Below are 17,101 nucleotides of genomic sequence, written 5' to 3'. Positions count from 1 at the left end.
CCTTGACCTTCGACATGACCATCTATAGAGAGATCGAGATCCAAAAAATCAAGGAAAAACTACAATCAATAGAATCAAGTAATTGAGAGAAGAAGGTATAAATTACAAAGATAAAAGGTTCAAATCTTCATTTGTGGTTTAATACATAGCACATAACATCTCCCCATTGACGAGGTAGCCAGGGTGGGGGAGACTGCAAAGAAAAGCAGATCACTCTTTCACCGTCCACATGACCATCAGCAGAGAGATGAGATCCCAAAAAACAGAGATAAGCTACAATTACTGAGAAATGAACACATAAATTAAATTAGGTTCAGATCTTCATTTGTGGTTAAACCTAAAAGCACATAACATCTCTCCCCAATGAAAGGTGGCTGGGGGTGGAGAAAACAACAGCCTCAAAATCAATACAGATCCATACAGATCATTCTTTCACCTTCAGCATAACCATAATTAGAGAGTGATATCCAAAAAATGGCAGAGAAACTACAGTCAACAGAAACAAGCAATTGAGATCTAGATGGACATGTAAATGACAAAGATAAGAAGATCACATCTCCATGCATATATGCTTAAACATAAAGCATGTCCCACTGCAATAGCTATACGAAAGGAAATTACATCACAAGGCAAAGCATAAGAACCAGATCGATTATGACGATTATGAAAAGAAAATTAAAATTCAACTTACGATTCAAGTGTAAGTCAAAAGAAAGAAAAGGGAAGAGCTCTAGAGTGGAGATGCCCTAGATTCTAAAGGACTTAGAACTGCTTAGAGTCTTCTTGCAAACATTACTATTTATACAGAGGGAAGGAAGCTGTCCCAACGCATACCTGGGAAGGAAGAGAAGTGTAACGTTCCTATATCTGTCCGGCATATGAGGATTTAAATGCTCCAGAAACAGCTCTTGGCAAGTCAAGAAGAGCAGACTAAGCTTGAATCCAACGGTAAAACCTTTGTATCCGTGGACTTCCTATTCAACCAATGATTATACTCACCATTGTTGAGCTTCTATATGGACGTTTCGAAATACAAGGCCTAATTGCCACCACCAAAATGGCACTGTGAGCATCATGCACTCAACGGTTGATGGAGGGTAATATTGTAAAGGGATAGACATTGACACCCATTTTATAAGAGAGTGAAACCATGAAAGAAAAAATTTCTCTACTTATCATAACATGATTGAAAATGCAACAAGGATATCAACATTTTTCGTGAATAAATAAATGCGAAGGGTGCATGGTACAGAAAACTTGGACAAGAAATAGCTCTCAATCAATTACGAGAAAGTATAACTACGGCAATCATTAAAGTCAAAAGTCGTAAAAGAGAATCTTTGGCTTTCATAAAGAAAGGACGTATTCCATACATCATTAGTCAATGCTTTGCATGGCATGGGATAATTTTATAAAACAAAAATCAAAGTTCACAGAGGAGCAATAATACTCTTTTTATCTATTATTAGGGATATTTTATTCTTTTTCTTTGAATTTTTTAAAAGGCAAATGGAGAAGATTTCGGTCTTTTTATTATTTATTTTCTAAAATTTTGCTTGCAACATAAGTGCTTTTATAATTTGTAGGTTTTAGCATACGCCAAATACATTTCTCACTATTAAGACAATGTTCCGTTTTTAGGTCCTTCATTTCTACGGAAAATAGAATCCCAAAGAGAAGCATTGAAGCAATCTAGAAGTTTACGTGATGAGGCTATTGAAAAATTACAAAGTGATTCATTTGGATATCAGGAAAATAAACAATATGAATTTTGATGTGTGTGTGAAAGATAGAGAGATTTAAAAATTGAGAGGTGAAGAAAGGAATCCTAAAAAAAAAACTTTCAAAAAAATTTGAAATTTGAAAATAGATATATAGATATTAAATATGACAATCAATGCGCATCATCATGATTTTTGCCATATGATACTTTCTATGTAAATCACCACAATTAATATGCCATATAATCTAACCCAAAAAATTTATTAGATTATTATCACCACAATTAATATGCCAAGCAAACTAACCCAAAAGATTTATCTAGATTACTATCACCACAATTAATATGCCAAACAAGCTAACCCAAAGATTTATTTAGATTACTTAAATTCAAGCCAACACAATCCAAAGCCTTTGAATTTCAAGGCCATCAAATTCCAGTTCACAAAGACAACTTTATGGTCTACATCTTCCAGATCATATGAAAGTTTCTCATCTATGATTTATGAATATTACTTAAATGCAGCTAGTACACCAAAAAGTTATTGTCTTCTCTACTATTGATCGGGAAAAGTTTCTCTTTCAATCGTGCCTTACTTTATTAGTGACATAAAATAGAAGACGCAAGGGCTTTATTTTCACTCTCCCTTATAAGATTTCCATACTCAAAAATTTCTGGTAGGATAATTACATAGGAATTCTCATCTGATCGATTCACTATGTATTGTCTTCCAAAGAGAGGGGTCCTTCTCAAACAAATTTATATGAATACATCCTAATTATCCTTAATTTTGACTCTATCACAAAATTGGGAAAAATCTCCTTTTCTTGATTGAGATCCATAATTTGAGAACTTCTCCACTCTTTCTTCAGGAGAACTATTTACAATTAATCCATGCATCTAAGGACTTTCAATGTGATTAAAATTTTGGCTTCATTGGAATTAAATATCTTATAAGTGCTCCTGCTTTATTCCATGTGTTCCTATCCATGTTTGATTTGATAGTTCGCTATTAGTGAATGATCTGAACTCAGAAGCTATGTATATAGATCACATCTTAGTCTACAGAGATCAGCTTTTTCCTAGTATCCATGGAGAACAATTAGCTCAACACTTAATTTAAAAAAAAAAAAAGAGTGTCTTAATTCCTTCTAGCAGTCACGTAACTGCTTATGTTATCTAGGCCATCCAAGAACGCGGAATCCAATTAAAATAATGGTTTCAAGTGCATTGAATGCATTATTATTTCTTTATTCCTAATGGGTTACTGAGCTCAGGTAAGTTACTTTTCTCTGTACTGTTATTGCTTTAACTGGCATATGTTCACAGTTCAAACATATGGATGGCTGGCATTTTATGGAATTTCTGGTCTAAATTAATCAAGGTTCCTTGATGTGAAAAATTCTTAACACCAACTGCACACACACTAAAACAAGTTCGGATTATGTTCTTTTACAAAGATGTCTAAGACTCGATAAAAACCAACCATATAGAATCCATTACGTTCGAAACCTAGAATATTTGTTTGATTAGACTAGGAGGGACATATTCGAAGTTGCAGGAGAGGACCTATGTTGTAGCTTTTAGTGGTATGCATAAAGTGCTTCATTTTCGAAGAAGCACGCTCAAGCTAGTGAAAACTTTGTTTGGTTGACAGGTTTGAGGGTTTGAGATTCATTAGTTAGGGATAGGCAAGCTCTTGTCATTTTTTCTGAAGCTGAAACTGTTCTTTCCAAAATACCCACAAGTTTTATTCCTAACATGTCCCACTAATGATCATCTTTAGAGTTGCAAGAACATGTATTTCTTGTTCTTGCAAACTGTTTCCAATATCTTTTTTTTTTTTTTCCAAGCTCATGATGTTAAAACAGAAGAATAAACCTAATTTGCCAAACAGTTTCTGGGTGTTTTTGTGTTCCCCTGGAGAGGCAGCTACAAGAGAAAGGTTAAACTCCCACCTCTTTGTCATATAAAGTTGAAAACCTGCATGCTTTTCTATTCCAGTTAACAGGTCAGATATCATGGCTTAAGATGTTCGTCAATCTTTTATTTTCAATTGTGTGTGAAGAGAAACTTACCCAAAAATTCATGCTATTATGCAAGAAAAGTAAAGAGTATATCCAAGGGGAAGAGAGAGAGATTACACAAACATAGGATTACTCGTATTACATTAAGAAAACATTAGCAGCCTTAACATTGTAGAGAGATTACATAAGCATAGTATTACTAGTATTACATTAAGAAAACATAAGCAGGCTTAACATTGTAGGACACACGTTTAGACTAAAAACAAAAAATTGACTACTGCAGCATAAGAGCTAGTAGAACTTGCGAGGTGCAGTCCTGCTTGTGTGAGTGTAGACGGAAAAGCACCACCCTCCATACACCTTTGCTGCTTGATTGCTATCTATCACCTCCATTTTCCTTGGAGGGATTTGCAGCTGCTCAAATCCACCATGGTTACTTCCCTGCATGGTGGTAGCTCTGCGTTTTCGGCCATAGAAATCATCAAGAACAGCAAACCCTTCTTGCCCTATTTTAGTGAGATCGGCCTTCTTCTTTCCCATGTATTATTAACTCGAAAGACAACCAATACTTCAATCTTGCAAAAACCTGGAAGTTGGTTTTGCGCTCTACAAAGCTAGTTCTGCCTTAAGGTCCTTTTATAGAGAACTTGCAACTCTTCCTCTACAATTGTTAAAAAGAAAAAACTTCGTTTTCTTCTAGAAATAAAAGTAACTAATTAAATTAGTTAGGATATATAAGAACATAGAATCTAATCAAAATCATAGGCAAGAACATAGAATATGCCTAACCAAAATAATGCCTGCAGGTGCATTTACTATCTAAGTATTTTATTCCTAGTGGGAAGGGAACTGTTGTTCAAATATACATAATTTCTTTTGGGTTTGTTAATTGTTTTAGTTTCATTGGCTCATGATCAGAACCCATAAACCATGGATGGACAGCATTTTATGGAATATTTTTTTACTAGACTTTGTTATTTTAGTTTCCTTAGCACACGAGGCTAATCCTGCCTGAAGTGTCTTCTTATTATATAGTCTTTCAAAAGTTCCTCAATAATGAATCCCATTTTTTATTCCTTCCAGAGATATTTTAACGTACTTTTATTCTTCCTTCAGGTAATTAAGCAATAACTATTTAAAATTGATCCATACATGAATCTAGTTAAGATCATGGCTCCCCTTGTTTTAAATATATTGTAAATGCTCCTCCTTTATTCCTAGTGTGCCTAGCCTTGTTCAGTTAGATGGTTTGGTATGGCTAGCTCTGATGTTTTAGTTAATCACACAATCGCCATATGAGCTTTTTTTTTCCCCCCTCAAATCTTCTAGTTGCCAAGTATGGTAACTAGTTAAATTAGCTAGGCCATATTAAGAGCATGGAATCTAATCAGAATTATAAGCAAGAACATAGAATTTAATCAGAATAATAGCTCCACATGCAATTATTCCTTAACCTGTTCTAATATAATGCCCCTATTATTATTACTTTAATGGCGGAAAAAAGACTAGCCTTACAATTGAAAAGAAGAATAAACACAAAGACAGACATCATGTCTCCTTTAATTATTTCTAGTCTCCTTAGAAACATCCCCAGTCTATCCATCAAAGAGTAATTACAAACTCTCGAATATATAGAAGTGTTCATATCTCATAGGAATCAAGTGGGCATCAAGAAACAGTTGTAAACACATGATTCATCTGACCCAGTATGAATTCCTGCTCCCACTCATAACTAAAAGGCTCTGGCTGAAAAAAATGAAGGTAAAAATTTATATGAGCATGACAATATTGAGCTGAGATACTTCCGAATTCATGAGAAGCCCTTTAAGAACTATTTTCAATTTCTAATAAGCTGACCTCTGGGTCAATAATTTGCTGGCTCCAATTTGATGTTCTTCCTGCAATAAACCATTGCACTTTTTGTATTTTTAAGCTTGTGATAGCATCTTGTGCAGTTCTCAAGGAAAGCTTGTTCTATTTCATCAAAACTTCGAAGTTTTGCCAATGTATCAAAAGCTGAATTTTCTTTCCAGCATTTAAGGAATTGCAGTCCCATCTCAAAGAGTTTTCCCTTCGTGCAGGCAGCCAAGCACTTTGAGAAATAGTTGCCCTTAGCATATGCCTTAGCAGCAAGACACCAACATTCAGCCATTGAAAAAAGGTCACCAGCATCTTCAGCCCTTGATTCTCCAAATCTCTCCATATAAATCATACCTGCACCAGTTGGAGGATACAAAATAAGCATTATAGATGCTAACATGGTGTCTGCCTTTCAAGCAACCATAGAGACAACTGAAGTAGATTACAAACACAGGTTGATTACCCTCTAGTTATGTGTTAGATCATCTCACTTCACATCAAACCCAGAAATAATAAGAGTTCAGTAAGCCAGGAAAAAATTATCAACATAACCGGTCACGAGAAACAGATAATCATAAGGCACTAAAACAATTAGAGACAAGTAAATTAAGGGGAACAGGAATTAACAGAGAGAATCAAACCTGCTCTCTTAAAATCCTCCAACTCAATAAAACACTTGGCAGCAGACTCAGCTCGGCCAATCTCTTCATAAATTCCAGCAGCTTCTAGAAGAGCAATACGCCGCATTTTAGAATTAGGGCTATGCCATCGGTCAGCAGCAGCTCGAAGCCCAGATGCTTTAGCCCATTTCTCCCTATACGTGTCTCCAGCTCTTTCAAAGCACATTGCAGCCATATCAAAATGTCCTTCATTAAACAGCTGCAGAAAAATGTGTATAAATGATAAAGATGGAATTAGAACTACTCCCTCACATTATCAAGAAAGCTGAAATCAGATTTACATGAAACTTAGTTACAAGAAAACCATTTCGAACAGATAGATTCAAGAGCATGTTGCAATAGGATCTTCTAAATGTCAGGAGAAACATGCGCAAAAATAGATACTGAGTCATGTGGTTTGGATGGGCCAGCAATGTTATTGTCCAACTTTATACCTTTGTGCCAAGTAAAAGCCACTCTTCTTTTCTGCTTGTAACTTTCATCCCATGTTCAAGTGAACCATGAAGTTGCCTAAATCTCACCAGGGACAAATTTTCCCAATAAGCTAACATAGGATTAGACAATGCATTGCTTTCCTCACAGATCCACAACCTTTTTCTTGCACGAGTGATAGCCACATACAATTGCTTCAACTCAGAGCAAAGAAGATTATGTTTTGCCATATCAAAACTTGGAAATGACCTTGGTGCATTGGAATCAAGCATACCCTGTTCATTCATATACTCATATAAAACTCGCCATTGATTTTTCAAAGGAGATGAGCCAAAAAAGTTGTATAGCAATACATCCTGCAGTAGTGGAAAATAAGGGCAAAGTTATGAATTGTATAAATAATCTTATTCACTTCTGAACGACGTAATTCAGTAAAACTAATGGATTTTGCCTATCTGCCAAACTAAGCTATTTCTCATAAAAATTCATGCTTCCATATAGAACTCCAACAAGGTATTCATGTTCCATACTTGAAACCTTGTACCTCTTCTTCTCCTGGCCCATCAATAAAGCGATTTGGTCCCTCAGCCTTACCTCTCTTTGACCCTACTGCAGACCCCCCCCCCCCAACCTCAATAGGGCAGGTTCGCTGGGCATTGTTCTGTGCTACTGTCTCCCACGTCAGGTATGAGCATAATCTCCATAGATGGTCCTCCAAATCCTGCTCCGCTGACCAGATTTGGAAAGCCATCTACAGTGATGCCAGTGCTAGGATTTTCCTCTCCCCCACCCACACCCCTATTTGACATCCTTCAATTTCGTTCCCCAACCCCCCCCCCCCCCATACACAAACCAAAAAGCACTTAAGAAAAAAAAAAATAAATAAAAATGAACAAGACACTAAAAGCAGTTCTGTTGCACAAGATGGAAAGTTAAACATATGCTCACCTGAAAGTCCAGCCCTTTGCACTCGAGTATTGTTAAAACAAGAGCTTGTTTTCCAACAAGGTCAGTAACCTCCTTCTTTGAAGAATCATCACGTACCAGTATGACCTGGTCAGCTCCGAAGCCAATCATATGTCCAGCAGTGTTATTACAATTGTTGCCAAAAATACTTTGGATTGGATTTTCATCACCCCTATGGTAAAGTATAACAGGAGCTTCTCCTTCTATAGAACTTGTCTCAAGGCGTAGAACATCTATAGAGTGTGGAAAGAAACGATACAAAAGGTCAATCACACTCTGTGCCAGATTGAGAACACCAGCATGGGTTCGGAAGTTCTGGTTTAATTGGAAAATCTTTGGGACACGGGATTGGCTACTTCTCTTCCCTCCGTTGTTGCTGTTAGTCCTTGATTCCAAAAGGAACTCTTTGAAGAAGAGTGATCTCATATCTTGGAATCTGAAATCAATCCCCTTATGAATAGTTTGGGCAGAATCTCCAGCAAAAGCAAAGCCATCAGAAGTATTTCTGCAAATGTATCGGAAAAGAGCAATCTGCCTAATGGTGAGATCTTGGACTTCATCAACATACACCAGGTCCACTTTCTCAAATTCATAGCTTTCCCCTCTCAATCGTCGATGAAGGTCTATAACTAAATCAGCTAAGTCAAACTCACCATTCATAAGCTTCTTCTTCATAATCAAGAAAGATATCATAAATTGCTTCCCTCTTTTCTCTACTTAAGGCAGACACCCGAACTTTAAAAAGGGCTAGATAATCCTTTCTGCTGAGTTTGCCATCCTGTGCCTTGCCTGAACCTATTCCACCTTTTATATGGGAAGTTATCTCTGTGAACACTATGCTTGAATCTAACTCCTTCGTTAACTTACTATTAAAATGTGGCCAGTACAACGACTTGAATTTTTCATATCTAACCTCCTTCATTCTGATGAAGGCCTGAAATGCAACTGAATCAAAATTCCCTGATGCACCCAGTTGAAATTTATTTACATCATGATATCTATCAAAAAATGAGTTTCCACTGCTCGAATCCAGCATCATAAGGAACTCCTGAAAGGTAATTACTAGAGGGTAGGAAGTAGGAGGAACATCAACGAAAGAGCCTGGAATATCCTTGCAGACATTTGTGTCATAGATATCGTACATATCAATTGAATCTGCTTCTGAAAAGCTTCCCCCACTAGAAAAGCTGCAGCAGCATAGAATGTACATTAAAAAATAGTAATAATAAAAACAAAAACCATGCTATGCAAAAATTGTTTCCATATATGAACTGACAAGATTTCTGATTTGCAAATTAACTGATAACATGACACAGATACTACCAAGCTAAGCAAATACTGGGATTTTTAGGAATTATATTTATGCACCTTTTCAACTGAGAAACTTGATTCTTGACAGCAGAACATAATTTTGGGTTCACTGTGACAAACATCTGCCTTAAGACATTCGCATTGTGAATTTCCTTACTTTTTCCAAACTCCACCTCAGAATTTCCTTTTAAGGAAAGATAATACTGTTGCTCCTTTTGGATCATTTTCATCGATAAAACAGTTGTTTTCCCTGTTCCAGACCTTCCAAGGATAAACATGCTATGAGGATAAAGAATAACCTCCCTCTCCTGCTCTGTTACTTCAAATGGAAGATCTAGTTCACTACCATCAAGTCCAGATAGAAGATGCCGAACAACACCTGATGATAAGCAGTAGAACTTCATGAGTAGCAAACTCTCATTCATCCTCGAACTTGCAACATTGCTTTTAAAGCATGTATTCTTAAACTGAACAATGTTGCAAGACCTTGGCCAGCTCATGGGAACTTCCAAATTCCTACATGCCAAAAAAATATATAAGAACTTACTTGATTAAAAATAAGCCGCAAAAGCCTATCAAGTAATTAGGACCTATTTCTTGAAGTCAAACAGTAGCCAAACACATACCCATCCATGCATTTGATTTGGCAAAGACTGAGAAAATCCTCTGTTAATGCTACAAAGATGTTATCAAGACGCTCGACCAGCTGGGAAATCTCCTTTTGAGGTAAAACATCCCAAATCTTCAAGACTTGAAGGTAGCATTCATATTTCATAATATCAACAGACCAAATAATGTACAAGTTTCCAATTTTGATCTGTTTCACAAGCTGTAGAGAACTTTCTGAAATGGTATATACATTCCCTTTTTTTGGTCGCCATCCACTAGAGAGCTTCAGTAATAGATAAACCACCCATTTCTTCTCTTGTGTGGACACCAGATTCCCAAAAGAATCCCTAAAGTTTTCACTAAAAAGAACCTGCAAAATTCAGAAAATTTAATGCAGAAATTAACATTGAAGAATACTTTAGTTGAAGATGAACTTTTTGGATCTGTTTATACCTTCCATCTGGAATGTTTGAATAGTACCGAATCCTCATGAAGTAAATTATCAATCTGGTCAAGTTCTTGCTTGACCTGCATGACTGCTTTAGCAAGGATTTTGTCATCATCATTAAAGCTTGAGCCCTAGCATGAAAGACCAGTGGTTGATCAACATATCAAGGATAGTTACCCCCAAAAAAAATATATCAAGGAGAGCCATTAATTTGTATCTATAATACTTAAAGTGAGAAATCATTTGGTGACAGTAGACCATGGTCTACAAATTTTACAAATATAGTAAAAATCAAAAGCAGATTTGATAATTCCTCTTTAGCAGATGAAGGCCAACAGGCATCATGAGCATCTCGTCAAAGAGAAAAAATTAGTTGAAAAATATAATATTATTCAAAAACCAGCTAAAGCGTAGAAGAAAACCGAAGAGAAGAATCGATTAATAGACTTGAAGAGAGACTTCAGAGGTGTAAACGCCAAACTTGATCACTGAAGACTTCTTCTCCTCTCCAAGAAAACAGTAAATCAATCAAATTTGCGTCTGTTGGCTTTCCCTTCTTATATGAAATTGCCTTCTCCATCTGCAGGCACCTGTTCTTTCTCCTCAGGAAACAGCCTTACTGTGTCATCTGAATCATAAAAAGTTTCAAATGAAAGAGAGAGAAGCAGATAAAGACCAAGAACGAACGTTTCTAAGTTCTGCAACGCAACGTTTCATATTACTTGGCCATGATGCTAAGTAAACTATTTCAGAATGAAACTCTCAAATCGTTTGATCTTCCCCATGTATTATTATAATTAGCTCAACCGCTTACAGTTACCCATGCATGCATTGCCATTTTCCATTTGTAATTTTAAAGCTCTTTATTTTTGTTTTTTGGTAAAATAATTTCAAAGCTCACCACTGAACTTGCATAAATACCAACCATTCGATAAATAATTTGTTAATATCAAACACATTTTCCTAATCTATTGGTAATCACTGGAAACTTAAATAATTACTCAACAAACTACCTATGAGTAACCTTCTATTTGTTGTTGGAGAGAGAGTTAGTTCTCTTCCCTCATGGGTGGAGGAAAACATTATTTTCACATACCTCATAGATGGAGGAAGACACTATTTTCACCTTCATTCACCATATATTTAAGAGGTGAGTCCACCTCTAATCCATCTTGTCAGTGCTCAAAGGTAAATTCCCTCTTGAATTAATGCGTAATAGAAAAATATAAGGAAAATATGATTCAATCCAATATTGACTCAAAAAGAGTAAAGAGTAAATTCGCACTAAGGGATTCTCCTTTGTGTTAGATTCTCATACTAACGATGATCAAATGATAAATTTGCCCCCAGTTTTAAAGGTTTGTTAATTAGCTCAATTGGAGGATATCACAATATTGCTTTCCCAAAGCCAATCTGATCACTAATTTTCTAGCTAAATCGGCTGCAAAGGATCAGACTTTAGCTCCTTTAGGGGCATGGCCCGAACCTATTCTTAAGGAGCTGCAGTGGGATTCCCCGTCGTTGCCTAGGTTCAGGTTTTGTTAATTGTCGCTATGTTTTATTTTATGCTTTATCTTATGATAAAGAAACCTGTAAGTTTGGGTGTATGTGCGACAAATGTTGTTGTGGGGTTTGAGTATTGTTCCTATGAATATAACTCTTCTTCTTAATATCGAATAAAGTTTTATCCTTTACTTAAAAAATTAATTAACTCAACTTATGCACTAATGGAAACACTACAAAAAAAACCCATTTTTGGAAACGTTTTGAAACCGCCGCAAAAAATAAATGCCTACGATTTCCATCACCTATTCTGCGACGATTTTTTAGGTTCAACTGGAAAAATATTTTTTAGCGGCGATTGTTTCTCGTAAATTGTCTCCAAAAATCACATTTTTGAGCGACGGTTTTCCGTAAACCGCCGCCGAAAATCACATTATTGAGCAATAGTTGATCATTAACTGTTGCCGAAAAATCACATTTTTTTGTGACAGTTGCTTGTAAACCGTCGCCGAAAATGAATTTTTTTTTATTAGGTATTTATCACATTTTTAGCGACGGTACAAATATATAACCGTTGCCAAAAATACCATTTTTTTTAATTGATAAAAACCATCATCCTAATCTAGAAAAAAAAACATACACTTAAAGTGACAAATAACATTTAGAATTATCAAAATCTTAATATGTATGCACTATTTTTCATGTACCAAAATAAAAATAAAGAAAAAATATTGTATAACAATAAATCATTATATATTACAATGAAAAGTTGTTAAAGTTGACTTATGAAGTACATGAACCACCAGCAATTCCAAATGAACAAAGATATATAACATATTATTACAACAACGGAAGGAAAGAAAAATATTAGTATTTTTACAAACATGCTTATTGTTATATCAACATATTCATGTAGAGGCAAATGCCAGTACTAAGTGCCTCCACAAACTTGGATATCAGTTGGATCAAGTTCATACCCTCTGGCTTGACAAATCAGTTTTCTCATTCACTTCAGCATTAATTCAAGTTTCTAGAGAAGCAAATTAGATTCATTTTCCATATTTGAAACACACAAAGGAAAAATCAAATGATTTCATATAGAATCATGACCACTACATGTGTTAATATGCATCAAGGCAAATCCATATCCATATGTTAAGCTCATCACTCTTACTGCAGATCAATCCATATCCTCAAGTCAGCATTTTATTCTCTCCCATATATCAGCATTGGCCTTCTGAGAAGCATATCTGATATGTTTCTCATACCTAAACATAGGGCAATGCTTTGATCGAAAAAAAACATAGAGCAATGCAATACAAAAATGTGTGTTTACAAAGAACATAACCGCTCCATTTACTGGGAGATTTTATTTTCAGAGACTCCTTAAAATATATGACGAAAAACACAACACCCCAAAATGTTACTGAAAAATCATAATCGTAATTAAACAAACTTTCATTAGGAATTTATTTCAAAGAAACCTGAGTTACCATAATCCAAATAACTGAAACTAACAACATTCTTGATATTTTGTCATATATTTCCCTCTTGAATGCATTTGGAGAAGGAAGCCAGAGTGTTCATGTCAGCCCTGTATTGCTTCAGAGCGAATTCACGCAGCTGCAGCCATGTGAAGTCTGGATATTTCCTTGGATGTTCATCGTCAACCAGCTCACTTGGTGGTTTCACCACCATCTCCTGCGTTGGTTGGAAAAAGAAGGTAATAGATATCCTTGGCTTCTCACTGTTCACCACAGCTCTGTGCAAGCAGCTCTTGTATCTGCCATTTGATAGAGCCTAATAAAATGTACAACAAAACAAATGTTTCTGAAGATGAGATTCTGGTGCAACCCTAATTCGTTAGAAGTGAAATAAGTATAAAATGAATGCTGTTAGGAGTCTTACCATGAAAGTATCTCCAATGTTGACAACAAATGCATCAGAACGAGGACTTATGGCACGCCATTCTCCATCCACAAGAACTTGCAGGCCACCAACATCATCTTGGTGAAGGATTGTTAAAGCGTTTGGATCAGAATGAGGACCAGTTCCAAGGGTAAGATCTGGTGTTTGACATTCTGGATAGTAGTTGAGCCTCAATATCGAATTGGTATCCTCAGAGAACTGCCGGAAATGGCTCCGGCTAACTCCGAGACTCATCCCCAGCAGCTCCATGATCCAAAGTACAAGAATATGCATTTTCTTGCCATATTCCTGGTATAATTTGCTAAATGGAAGAAATTGAACAACATATATATATGAGCAAAAAGATTAGAGTGAAGTTGGAATGAAATGAAGGAAAACAATCAAGGAAATGAGAAGTTCATAGGAACACTCCTGTGATCTGTATTTTCCAAATTAAACTTTAAGATCTCATGTTTTTGGCTGTCAATCTTGTATCAGGAACATTCCTACTATTTCCCTAGTAGCAAAATCTCTTCCTATGGTTTCAGTCCCAATTTGACATTCATACAGTGCAAACTCAATGCCAAAGGCTCTTCGCACAAGCAGAATCTGAGATAATTTTCTTACGCAGCCTTACCTGTGAGCAATTTAACACTGATAAAGTATAAGCACTGGGGTTCAATCTGAGATTTTAGATGTCTATCACAAGGGATTCTATACCGATGAACACTTTAGTAATGCAGCTATTGAAGAATATATTTGAACTTGAAGATTTTCAAACGTGTAATTATTTCTCACAACTAAAGCACAAATTCAAATTATTCTATCCATGGTTTCCACATTAATTTGACCTTGATTTTGTATCTTTTATTTCCTTTAGTTTGAAAATTTTAATTTCTAACACAGGGTTGTTCATATCCATTGGTAAGACCAACACCTCTTAGGGAAGATGTCATGGGTTCGACTCTTTTGATTTTTTTTGGGGTAAGAAGTTAAAGACTTCATTCATAAACTCCAAAGGAAATACAGACATACAAAAGAAGAAAAAAAATACAAAGGATAGATACATGAAAGCACAAGATTCAATCTGAACCAAGGAATATAAATTGACCAAGCTATTGTACATGCAATAGATAGGGTTATCCAAGCTAAAGAATGGGTCGAGCCCAATAAACCTTTAGAATAATGGCTGTAACAACCACAACAACAATTAAGCACAATGGATAAGATAAATGTATCATCCACTAACGCCCAAAGGGGCGGAGACACACAATAAATATGGAGATAGACACACCACAAGGGTGGAGGACTCGGTAGTCGCGGCGGTGGCACTAGTATTGTGGAGAAGGTTGTCACTGTGGTGGCCAAAGAGGCGGAGACACACCATAAAGGTGGAGATAGACACACCATAAAGGTTCAACTCTTTCTGATGGTGTATGTAATATTTGCATCCCCTATATAAAATGCTCTCTTTTACCAACAAAAAAAAAATTTGAATTTCTAGTATGGAATTAGTTCTCATTGATTCACATTTTGATTTTAACTCCTCTCATTATTAACCCTTTTAATAATCATAAATCATAGACTGACAACAAAAACCTGATACTTTGTTTACCATTGTGTGAGTATTTCTCGCGTGACTTTCAGAAGGCAATATGTGATATTTCTGAGATCTAATGGTTGTGATTACAAAGGCTTGGAGATCACAACCATTAGATGTCAAAAATGTCATGTATCGACTTTTGAGACTTGCAGTAACAAACAAAGAGCAAAAAACTCAATGATTTCATTGAGAATACAATCAAATTGAGTTTTTTAGGACTATCAAGTAGCATAGCATATGGTAAAAGTTGGGTCAACAAAATCTATATCTAGGTCTTAGATTTCACCCCAAGCCAGGATTGTGCTCCACTCACACTCTTCCACCACATGTTTAGGAGAGAGTCCATCTCTAATTCATCTTGTCCTTGTTTAAAGGTGACCCCTCCCCCACCGCCCCTACCCCACTCCACCCACCCCCCCCCCTAAACACTCTCTCTTAATAGACAACGGGAAAAATGTGAGAGAAACACAGTCCTCTTCCAGTTGGATGGAGGATCCAAACCCATTTATGCTCCCACTAAAATTTAGGGTTTAGACCAAGGGTCAAGTGGTTCAGCCAAAAACTAATTGCATACTGATACAAGGCTATATTGCTAAAAAGAAAAATACAATCAATGAATCTGGTTCGTCTACCCTCGATCATTCAAAACCAATACATCAATACAGATAATATAAAGACTTGAATACAAATGTTAGGGTTTTCAAAATTAAAAGTTAAATAAAAATGCTCACCCATAGTCATTGAAGCTTTCACCAAACACATCCAGGAAATATTTCTCAATGGTATCACTGGCATTGGTATAGTGAAGAGAGAGTGTCTCTTTCCATGGAAGCTTTGTGGCGTATCTACCAGTATAGCTACTGGTAAAACCAACGCCCTCACCAGTCTTCCTTTGAGCCTTTTGCTTCTCATGCAGTGGCATCTTGAAGAAAAGCTTCACTTTCTCATAAACTTCAGCAATTGTCTGATCATCAAGAACATTATGATTTGAAATCATGAAGAACCCATGCTTCTCACAGGCCTCTCTGACCTGCTTGGTTGCTTCCATGACTGCAACTGGATCTCCAGAAATGAAATTACCCAAGTTGATGCTCGGCACATCAAGTTCTCTTACGTCCGCTGAGGGCTTTTCTTCATCAGGCCATACGAACTGGGCTGGTAAGTTGTTGGACTGGTACTGATGAACCATGGAATTATCAAAAATTATAGTTTCTTCTGCAGTTGCCTTCGCCGGCTCTGGCTCCACCGGCACCACGGAACATTTGATCATTGAAACGTCGCCACCGGAAGTAACCATGATTCTTCTCTTAGCTCTCAAATTTTGTTCTGTGAATATTACATGTTCCATGCATTGTATATATGAACTCCTCATTAGTGATTCCTCGTTTTGGGGAAAAAAATCATCCTCAGATACATTCCAGAATTAACTAAATAAAGATAAATAAAAAGAATACGTTTCCTCATCTGGGTTGGGGAAGCTCCGAGCTGACATATGCCTCACCAAGAAGGATCAGATGAATGACATATGGAATCGTTTCATGTTTGTTGAAAACAATTTGATTATGTTACAGTCATTTCTAAATTGACTGAACTCGTTTCAATCTTTGCATTTGAGGATTGTAATTAAACTAATCTGGACATCGTTCAGACGACCAGACAGACAGGACGAAAGGCAACATGAAATGAATCTGGGCATCTGGTTTATGTAGATACATGTACTTGAAGGAGATTTACTAATTAGTATTGAAGTAACGGTACTAATAAAGAAAATTTAGAATATATTCATCAAATCTTCTTCATAGATTATAGCCGTTATGGAAAGATAATTAATATTTGAACAGCTATTACCACTTTGTGCAAATTTATATGCTAGGACCAAAAAAAAAATAAACACATTTGGAACATAATCGCAATTGGCAAGGCACTTAAATCTTCACACACCCTCTCTCTCTCATCATGATCTCACATTTATAAATCTTTTAACTAAAATTTTTTTGTACACTTAGTGACTATAATATATTGTTTGTCCGTATA

At 36.1% G+C, this 17,101-nt stretch overlaps 2 protein-coding genes across 2 annotated transcripts; both read right to left on the bottom strand.

The window, feature by feature from the left end:
- Positions 1-5,611: 5,611 nt before the first annotated feature.
- Positions 5,612-9,771, bottom strand: LOC149000911 (uncharacterized). The gene is made up of 7 exons (XM_089139235.1): positions 9,623-9,771; positions 9,054-9,512; positions 8,339-8,872; positions 7,668-8,220; positions 6,722-7,075; positions 6,249-6,486; positions 5,612-5,961 (listed from the first exon to the last, which is right to left on the bottom strand). The coding sequence occupies exons 1-7, from the start codon at positions 9,769-9,771 to the stop codon at positions 5,612-5,614; spliced, it is 2,637 nt and encodes an 878-aa protein (XP_088995361.1).
- A 109-nt stretch (positions 9,772-9,880) lies between these two features.
- On the bottom strand, positions 9,881-16,364 carry LOC149000910 (gibberellin 20 oxidase 1-like). The gene is made up of 4 exons (XM_089139234.1): positions 15,799-16,364; positions 13,465-13,786; positions 13,099-13,356; positions 9,881-9,925 (listed from the first exon to the last, which is right to left on the bottom strand). Exons 1-4 carry the CDS (start codon positions 16,362-16,364, stop codon positions 9,881-9,883), a joined length of 1,191 nt encoding a protein of 396 aa, XP_088995360.1.
- Positions 16,365-17,101: the final 737 nt, after the last annotated feature.

Source organism: Hakea prostrata, chromosome 11, assembly GCF_041222555.1.
Source record: "Hakea prostrata isolate BN-2017 chromosome 11, UWA_Hpros_2, whole genome shotgun sequence".
Lineage (NCBI taxonomy): Eukaryota > Viridiplantae > Streptophyta > Magnoliopsida > Proteales > Proteaceae > Hakea > Hakea prostrata.
The sequence above is the reverse complement of the archived record's forward strand: the minus strand, read 5'-3'. Positions and strand labels throughout refer to the sequence as shown.

Coding starts and splice junctions, on each gene's coding strand:
- LOC149000910 (XM_089139234.1), bottom strand. CDS start 16,364: ATGGTTACTTCCGGTGGCGACGTTTCAATGATCAAATGTTCCGTGGTG. Junction 13,357..13,464: donor ACATTGGAGATACTTTCATG/GTAAGACTCCTA, acceptor ACATTTTATTAG/GCTCTATCAAATGGCAGATA. Junction 9,926..13,098: donor AATGCATTCAAGAGGGAAAT/ATATGACAAAAT, acceptor TCTGGTGTCCAC/ACAAGAGAAGAAATGGGTGG.
- LOC149000911 (XM_089139235.1), bottom strand. CDS start 9,771: ATGAAATATGAATGCTACCTTCAAGTCTTGAAGATTTGGGATGTTTTA. Junction 8,873..9,053: donor CAAGTTTCTCAGTTGAAAAG/GTGCATAAATAT, acceptor ATGCTGCTGCAG/CTTTTCTAGTGGGGGAAGCT. Junction 7,076..7,667: donor GCAAAGGGCTGGACTTTCAG/GTGAGCATATGT, acceptor CCACTACTGCAG/GATGTATTGCTATACAACTT.